The sequence below is a fragment of the Limulus polyphemus genome, unplaced genomic scaffold, assembly GCF_000517525.1.
Source record: "Limulus polyphemus unplaced genomic scaffold, Limulus_polyphemus-2.1.2 Scaffold760, whole genome shotgun sequence".
Classification (NCBI taxonomy): Eukaryota; Metazoa; Arthropoda; class Merostomata; order Xiphosura; family Limulidae; genus Limulus; species Limulus polyphemus.
This window is the reverse complement of record NW_013666370.1, coordinates 174,569-184,752: the sequence shown is the minus strand read 5'-3', so window position 1 is coordinate 184,752 and position 10,184 is coordinate 174,569. Positions and strand designations below refer to the sequence as shown.

The 10,184-nt window shown below is 29.6% G+C and overlaps 1 protein-coding gene across 1 annotated transcript; it reads right to left on the bottom strand.

The window, feature by feature from the left end:
• Positions 1 to 365: 365 nt before the first annotated feature.
• Positions 366 to 9,235, bottom strand: LOC106460370 (MICOS complex subunit MIC13-like). Its single transcript, XM_013920062.2, has 4 exons — positions 9,136 to 9,235; positions 4,859 to 5,000; positions 2,310 to 2,361; positions 366 to 649 (listed from the first exon to the last, which is right to left on the bottom strand). Exons 1-4 carry the CDS (start codon positions 9,153 to 9,155, stop codon positions 537 to 539), a joined length of 327 nt encoding a protein of 108 aa, XP_013775516.1. The 5' UTR covers positions 9,156 to 9,235; the 3' UTR covers positions 366 to 536.
• Between the last annotated feature and the right edge of the window lie 949 nt (positions 9,236 to 10,184).

Below are 10,184 nucleotides of genomic sequence, written 5' to 3'. Positions count from 1 at the left end.
TGATGCACATTGACTGATTTCCTACAAGATTGCAATAGATGACAGGGTCTAAAAACAAGCAGTTAAATACAGGATACTAGGTCCGAGCCTCTGAGGAGGCTGGCTTTAATCTAATCTTTAAAACAATACTTTAGAGAATGCTCAGGTGCTTAAGATCCTACCACCTGTGTTTAATAATGATTATGAATTGCTGAAAGAGCTATTTAAAAATTTAAGTAAATTCAATACTGATACTCATCTACATTTCACACTTCCAATCTTAAAGCTATCTAACTGATAATATGTATATAACTGTAGTTGTGAATATATCACATGAAAAATTTTAATTAAATAAAATATGACTGAAAATGAAATGTAGATATATAGTATTTTAAATGAATTTATTGTCATTATTAGCTAAAAACATTTTAATTACACAAGAAAATTTTTGTACATGTACATTGTAATTCCAACGTCTAAATACTGTCAAGCCACCACAACTTGTCAATTCTGATCTACTTAAAATAGAAATCTTCTACACTGGCTGCACATTGTATTTATTTTTCTAAGGTAGAAGCAATAGAGTTTCTAGCCATTGCAATGCCCTTCCTACTATAATCTTTAGTAACAGAGGGTAGGTTGGCCAATGCTGAGCATGTATACATGACACCTGTAAGAAATAAAGTATGGAAAGTGATGTAATACTTTACATATATGCACCTTTACAATAAACTAAAATTATATGAAAAGAGTACTACAAACAATGTACTAGAAAATACTTACTAAATATTGTTTTTGTTCTTGTTGCATTTACTTGTTGTTTAATGACTGTATTTTGTTTACATATGACTATGTCAGCCAAATACTGATACCATTTAAAAGATGAGACGTTTCAGGCACTTTATCAACTCTAATAGAAAGTCAGTTGTTTTTCATGTGGCATGATGATATGTGGTTTAGTTTGTTCAATGAAATAAGATATGTTTTGCTCATATTTATAGTTTTTGAAAATTTTTAGATACTGGTTTATAATTTGTTCTAATTAGATTTAATTTTCAAGTGTTCTTACAAAATTTTATTAATGAAATAAGAGAATCACTCTCAAAAGTTTTTTATAGTTTAGAATTATTACTTAAGAATATTTTTTTCCAGAAACATATGATTAACTTACCCTAATTTTTGATATTTTATTTTAAGCTATACTCTCCAAATCCAAGTTAAAATCATGCATTTTCTTTCCCAAAACACATCTAAAACATCACAACAATTATCACAGATTTCTCTTTGAGAGTATGCAATTCTCAGACATCAACTGGTTCTTCAATTCCACTTGTTCACAGATTTAATGCATCAAAAAATAATATCTATAGAATAAAATAATTTAATGAGATGTCAAAGTCCTTGTTTGCTTATCTTTCTTTAAAAAAAGGCATTTACTACAATAATCTTTAATTACAAAATAATTACTTGAGGGCTGTTACTATGGTGCCAAAAACAATTCTAAGTCCATTTTACATTTCCTTACTGGTAGAAAATTACAGTTTAGATGCAATGTCTTTCAGACTCTATCCTGATACAATTTTATGAATAAGAAGTGTCACAACAAGTATCATTCAGTATATGTAAGTGATTAATCAAAAGCAAGAGTTCCAACAATCTAAGTGTTTAAACTTGAATTCAGCTCTCAAACAGTTGGTATTTAAAAGAAAACTGTTACAATAAAGTCTGGTAAAAGTTATTAATTTACAGACTTCTATGTGTTTTTGCATATTTTCTACATCTACATGTAACTATTAATACATATTTTGTCACAGTGAGTTTTTTTATGAATTTTCTTTGAATTACTTTTTTTTGTAAAATACTTACATATAAAATAAGGAATAGATAAAGTAAGAATATAGTTGATGTCATTTTAATATGTATTAGTTCTTTAATACCCTAACCCTTTTCTTTCCTCATGGTACTTGGAATTAGTTATCCTGGAACAACCTCATCCTTTTAAATCACTTATATTTATGTATTAAATATGCTGTTTATCAAGACTTAAAAACTGATGTATTTTACTGAGTCTACTCAAAGCCTGCATTTTGACAATGTACAGGTAAACTCAAGGAATAGAAAATAGTTGTTATAATGAGAAATAAATGTTTTGAAATTATTCACACATAAAAGCTTTCAATATTCGACACACTTTTAGTCAATATTACATCTATGACTTGCTAAGCTAATCCATGTGCTAAATGTCAATCTAAACATAGAAATAAGTTGCATATAAATTTTTCAATTAGTTAATGGGGATGTGTATAACCATGAGTTTCATGTAAACTTACCACAGTTCCAATAACTAACAGCTTTTCTTGATAATTCACTTCTTTCTGGGATCTAAATTAATAAAAAAATGCACTCAAACACACAATACATATATATATATATATTAGACACACACATACACACACACATACTTCACAAAAGTTTCAAAAGCACTCAAAGTGCCTTTTTTTTGCCAAGTTGTATTAAATACGTGGCAAAGAATATATATGTTAAACAACTTGTTATAGTGAGACTTGCCTCACTGTAAAGATATCATATACACGTGAAATACTTGAATGACTATACAGAAGAAACATATACTTCAGTAACTCTAAATGTAGCCATTGCTTTACCCTTTCAGAACATTTATACACAAGTAATAAATACTTACCTCTGATGTACACTGAGATGTACACTAACCTATGTTTTATTCATGGACAGTTTCATAGGTAAGTAACACATTAATATTTGTCTCTGGATTTTTATCCAGATAAATCCTAAATGATATATTATAGATACTTCTAGGTATGTCCTGAGCTACATATTTGGCAGTTAATCAGGTTAATTTTGTCTTCACTATACATATTACCAGAGTTAATAATCACTTTTATAAGACTGGCCTTGACAAATATTTTCAAATCTAGGAGACAGCCCAAAAACTCAGGAGCCAGGTGTGTCTAACTTCATTGCTGTTTGAGTGCATGCTAACAATCACATGATATCAACACCCACTTGACAGTATTGCCTGAACTAGCTGCCTTTGGTCCTGTCTGAGTCTAAACACGTGCACTGATTGGTTGAATTGAGAGAAAGAAGAAGAACAAAATAGCGCAAATGTAGTGACACGTTATGCAACCACAGCTCTTCATTCCTCAAAAAACATGAGCTGAATCTGCCATTAAATCAGTTTGATTTAGGACTCAGAGAATCAGATAATAGTTCTGGACTTCCAAGAGTACAGAACTGTTCAAGATTCAAGTTCTATTTTGTGCATCCTTATGCACAAATAAAAATGGGAGAAAATACTAGGTGCCACGATGAAAATTTTAGTTGCCATGACGACCTGGCATCCGGGATTTTTTGAGTCCTGTTTTAAGATATTCTTACTTTTTTCCTAAGATAATAGACTGTAAGCATATAAAAAGTATAGAGTGATTTTTGTGAAAATATAAAATTGTATACAGCATTGTCTGATATAAACAAATATTTTTAATAAATCCTTTCAAAAAACCCAAATGAGTGGGCATGGAGAGAATTGCTGATTAAGACATCTTGTATTTTTACATTTGTTGGTGAAGAGGGATTGTGTAGTTGAAACACCAATAGACAAAGTAGATGAAAAACCTAAAATATCGCAAACAGCTACTGCTCTTATCCTTTTCCTGACCAGTATGTATAATATCCATTTTTAGAAGAAAGACTTTCATCAACAAAATAATTTTTTGAAAATTTAGACCAATCAATTTGAAGTTTCCTGCAAGATGAGAAAGTGGTCAGAATATGAGATACATTTATGAAATACAAGACAAAAGCTGACAGGAGAAAAAAAGTTATGGAAAGAGTTTATGAAAACAAGCTGGTGCTCTAATAATGTGTAATTTATTATGTAAAAAGAGTAACAACTAAGGGAGTAACCTTGTGAGAGAAGATGTATTTCTCTGTCCATATTAGAGCTCAACGACTATATTTCATCAATAAAATTGGCTGATACTTGAGTTATCTGCTTATACTTAAACCATCATATAAATATGGTAGATGTCTTTTACATTTTATTTAAAAAAACTAGCAAAAAAAATTCTTGTTTTTATGCATATCGGGATTCTTAATCTCAATTGAGAAATCAAAAAATGGTTATCTTCCCAAGTTAAAATCTATTGTTATAGCCATAAATGATTTGAATTGAGTATACCAAAATGTTTCCACTATAGTACACTCAAATAACTAAATTCAGTGCAGATTGAGAGATAAGAGAAAGACAAAAGGAAAAAAAAAAAAATACAAAAGTCTAGTTTATTTCAAACATAGTGGATGCATTACTTCTCTGAAAATCATAAGCTTGAACTTTAGTTTCTAGTGTCTTAAGACAACGTTCTGTACTTTTGTAAACTTTTTTATCCTGAGCATATTATCACTACTACATAGCCTGTTATCTTCTTCAGACCAAGTAAATTCCGTAATCATAATTACAAGCTACAAATCTTTTCATGTAAGTTATATTTCATCATTTTACACCTAATTCTTGACCTTAACCCATTGACTGCTGATTCACCATAAAGGGTATAGTCCACCTCTGGGAGATTAATGCAAGTGTGCCACATATGGTGTACGGCTTGCAAAAATTCCATGTACATTTAGAGCAGCCACAATCAATGGGTTAATGTAGCTTAAAAAAAAGAAAATTAAAATGTTTAACATTGCCTATTGTGCTTAAATGAAATACTGTTTGGAATATGGAGATCACGTTATTATTACCCGTACAATAAAAACATTTCTTTTTTAACTTAAGATTAAACAACTTTAGATGAAATAAGAGAACATATAAATGTGTGGATTCCTCATCATCACTTACTTTTTGTGCATATTCTCGAGCTCCAGGCATAATATTGGCTACTTTATGAAAGGCATCTGATGCTTGAGTTCCTTCACTCCATATACCTTGGTCCACAGTAACATACACAGCTCCTACACCAATTCCCAACTTTAGGGCTACCCTATATAGAAAATATAAACAAATAATTAACTAATTAACTTTTAATATAGATAAAATTGCCTTAAAAAGTATCTAAAAGCAAACTGCTTCAAATAAAATAGTTTAATGTATTTATCTAGAGTTTCATCCATCTGAAGTTTATATTATTTCACAGCAGCATAAAAGGGTTATCACTAAAAATAACTAGTATAGATGCATCTAAATTGTGAAATCGTAGACTCTGGTGAAAGGATTCTATTTGGTAGCATTTACAAAGTGAGAAAATACTACTTCAGTATTTAATAAATTATTATCATACATTATAATACATATCCTACTTTGTTACTTTGTTTTTGCATAAAGTATACGATGGAGAATTAGAGGTTATTTCTTGAAAAAAGTTTATTTGATTTTTTAGTGAAGGAGGGGTGTGATATGATTTATAGTTTGTTAATATTATAGACATGAAATGGATTTTGTTATCAAACTTTTTTATGTAAAAACAATTACCCAGACCAAGAAAGGTTTCAGGGAAAGTTGTTTCTTTTATGAGATAAAGATATATATATATATAACCTCTTGTTAAGTGCTGGCTTCCACTATAGCTAACAGCAACTCATTCCTTAATCCAATCATCATATTGAAAAAAATAAAACTATCTTAACTGAAGCCTAGCCTGTCTTTTTCCAAATCTTAAACTTGTGTCCTCTCACAAGTTTATCTTTAAAATACAGCACAAATAAATCAGAGGCCTTTATCCTATTGATCTTCTGGATAATCTTGTAAACTTTAATTACTTGAATAAGATAATATTTTAACCATTCTTTTCTGAAGAGAAAATAAGTTAAGACATTTTAATCTATCCTTATAATTCTTCAATCATTGAATCATGCTAGCCCTCCTATAAATACTATCTAGAAAGTCAATATCCTGTCTTAGGTAAGAACAAAGCTGTATACAGCATTCCAAATGAGGACTAAATAGTGATTTGTATGAAGAGATGATTACATTCCTTGATTTGTAATCAAATTGTATTAGCTTTACTACCAGCAACAAAGCACTACCTTGATGGCTTAATGATGCAAAAAATCATTTGCAACAGTTGAACTATAAAGTGATTCTCATCTATAAATGTATCATCCTAATCATGATAAAACAAGCATTCTACCAATACTTTGCACTTAATATAAGTAAAAGTTAGTTGCTAAATATTTATACAATTTACCAATTGACCACAGTCATTCTGTAGCACTTCAACACACTTAATGCAGCTAAGAAAGACCAAAAAGCTTGATACCATCAGCAAACTTTACTAGCTTATTAATATGGTCTTATCAATATCATTAATGTAAACATGAAAATGTAAGTCCACACCCTTTCAACCACATGACAAGTAACATCCTCATAATACTCAACAGATTGGTAAGAAAATCATTACTTTAGTGAATACATTTTGTTATATTTCTAAAGGATTTTGCAAAACTTCTTTTTTTAACTAGATAGTATTTTATCCCAATACAGAAGTAAGACCATCTGGCTTATAATTTTACTGATACTTTTAAAAATAGGATATTTCAGTGTCAGAAATATTGCTTCAACCTTTTTTGTAAAAACAGAACATTTAAAAGCTCAGCCATCTTACACCCTTCCAATGAGAACCTTGTGATCATTATAATGGCCTAACCATTTTTAACATTTTTGAATACATTTAAGAAACTTAAAATCTTCTTGCTGTTAGTTTTAACATTATCAGCCAGCTATTTCTTATAAGCCCTGTATTTTGTAATTTCTTTTTTAATCAAATTTCTAGCTTTTTTTTTATAGTCCTGTGAATGTTTTCTCCTACCTGCCATTTTGAACTTATAGCATTTACCTCTCATTTTTCCCATTATATCTTTAGTAAGCCAATTAGGTCTGATTTTCTCTTTTATACTTTTCTTCATTTAAGAACATGCCTATCTTCACTTAAAGTAAATTAGTTTTGGGAACTTCTCATATCTATCCCATATCACCTTTTAACTCTGTATCTCAATTCATTAATGTTAAATCTTGTTTCATGGTCTCAATACTGGTTTTCTGAAAATTAGGAAATAAAATTTTATTTCTTTTTATATCAAAATGTAGCAAAACATCAAATCTAATTATGCAATGATCACTATTTCCCAAATGTTCCCCATTTCAATTCCTTGCTAACAATAATACATTATTAATATATTTTATTTTACTATTTTAATAAGTATCTAAACATTTGAAACCAAATCTTATTGATCTGAAAATAATATTTGTCTGCTATTGAACTTTAAATATCTTTTGTTTTTAATAACCTAGGGTTACCTATGTATATCAATGTAAAACAGAAATTAGAGATGTAACATTTCCAAATGCTCTGCATTAACTTTTATCACAATATTTCCATTTTATAACTGTATTTCACTCTTCTGACATGTTGATCATTACAAAGAACCTTGTTGACATAATTCATTACAACTAACTTTGCTGAGAAACAGTAGATGCTTCTCAATATATCCACTAAAGTGTTTGTACTTCCAAATTCTCATAACACAAATACATCATTTTAGAATTTTCAATGTTAACACACATTTCCACTTGTACTTGCTCACTTTCCAACACTGTCTAAGTCATTCTAATAAAACAAATATTAGCTGGTTTTACTCAAACATCTCATGATATTTAATTGAAAGTCATACACCATTTAAATCACAATTACCTATTATTACAAAAATAAAAATATCTCCATTTTTCCAAAATACATAATTGTGGTTTAAATGTTTTATTGTTTATTAAAATAAATTTTCTTAAACATTTTAAACATTAAACAGCATCCAAGTATATTTAATGTGAATAACTAAATACCCAAGTAAATTTCAAAATCACTAATATAAGTGAACAATAAATTTCTCTTTGAAGGACTAAACAGTTACATTCCCACTAAATATTTGAATGATAATGGCTGGCTTTGAGTGGTTTATTAATTAAGTTTGAGAAATTTAAATAATATGTTACAGGACTTTTCAAAAACCAAAAATAACAATCAAGTTGAAAGTTTAGACATTCTGTATGTTTTACTGGATGAGGGTGCTGTGGCATGTATTATTTATCTTGACTTTCAGAAATCCTTCAACAACATGCCATAACCAAAATGAAATATGTGTTTCTGATGAAAGCTGGTTTGTATGATGAAATTGAATTTATAGTCAAAAATTAAATGGATTTATTTTCATTCTTCAAGTCTTCCTTTAAGCTTTTTACTGCATCCAACAAATCATTCTAAACATCACTTATCCAGTTACTAATTTAAGAAAATAAAGCCTTCTTAGCTGATGATGATGATGCCTATCTTTCCAAAATTTGTATTTGTGTTACCATTTTAACCATTAAGTATAAAAAAGCTGATGTATCATATCAGATCCATTAACTGATTAAGATTAATAATAAGAATCTTAAACACCTCAATCAGATCCTCTCTAACTTTTCTTTTTCTCATGAGAAGCTAATTTCAGGGATCTTAATCTGTCCATCCCACACTCAGGTATCATTCTAGAACTAGAAGCCCTCTTCTGAACCAGTTCCAACAATTTAATGTCCTATCTAGGATAAGGAGCCCCAAACTGAACTCAGTGTTTCAAATGTGGTCCAACCAGTTAAAATTAAACTGAAATTATAACCTCTTTAGAGTTGTAATTTGTATTCATTACTTCTGACGTTCTGTAGATTTAACTTAATAGTAACAGTAATACTAAAATTAAAAATTAAAATCCCATTTTCTCTTCCAAGTTCCAGTACCACTAGGAATAGCACAATGCTTGGGAGGTTTAAGAAACAGACCAATCAGAACACCAAGATTCTTTACTTAGTAAACCTTAGAGTTAGCCAAACTTCCATTTAACTTTCAAAATTCTAAATCAAGCCCTCAGTGATATGTTTTAAATATCCTACTCAAGTATTCCTAACTAAAGTGAAGGTTAAGCTTGATCAAAGCTCCGAGGCATAATCAATATTTAAACATACTTTTTAAAATTAATCGAAATAAGATTTCGACGAAATTAGACAAAGTAATAGCTAATAATTTTCAATTAACATTTAACCAATAAAATTTTAATAAGTCTTATATTTCATTCTAATTCTTAAAACCTTACTTCACGAGAGACATAACCATCCTGGCTAACAATATATCTCCTAGGTAGCGCTGCTTCTGCAACACCCTTGATTTTATATTACTAGGAGCTTTTAGCAATAAATTATTATTAATATTATTTTATTGGTGGTTACTGAAATACTACATAAGCAATGCTCTTTAATAAACTTATAACTTTAATTTATAAAAGCGTCATTTCATCACGAGACAATACAATTATATATTAAAATTAAACTCCTGTTAACCTTCTAGGTGCCAGCACTTAACACTATAAACTGGATCGTTCCAACGAAAGATAAAAGGTAAGCCGCTCAGTGGCTCAACGGAAAGATTGTAGGCTTACAACGCTAAAAATCGGTTTTCAATACCCGTGGTGGGTAGAGCACAGATAACCCATTGTGTAGCTTTGCATTAACAGCATCTAACCGACAATAGTTATTTCAAATTATAGATTATTATTATTGATGTATTTACTTACTTTAATATCACCTTATCATTAAATAGTCACCTAGTATTAAAATATATGGTATATGTACCAAACATGAAAATCGGACGTTGGCTTCTTAGAACAATTAAGATTAATTTAAAGTAACTTGTAGTTTATCACTGATTTATGCATGCCTACTTCTTAGAAAAAGTAATAAAAAGTTAACTGATCAGACAGAACAAGAATAACAGTTAAAAATATGAATAATATGGTCTAACTTGTATAAACATACACACACACACACAAATATATATAAAGCCGTATAAGAATCTAAACTAACAAACACGTGTGTATAGATAGTTAACGTAAACAACTAGAAAAAAAGTGTCATTTCTGTCAGAAACAATGTCAGGTGTACAAGACATTCGAGTTACTGCGATAACAAGCAGAGAGAAAGTTACGAAAAGTAGCTAAAAATACCTTGTATGTCGAAAGTATGGCTTAAGGAAACAGAAGACCTGTCCACGTCTGTTATTTGCTATTTGTTACAGGCATCTGGCAGAGACAACAAGAGTGACAAGAAAACAGGATTGAAAGGCTGCAATGGAAAGTTTGTTCAGTAC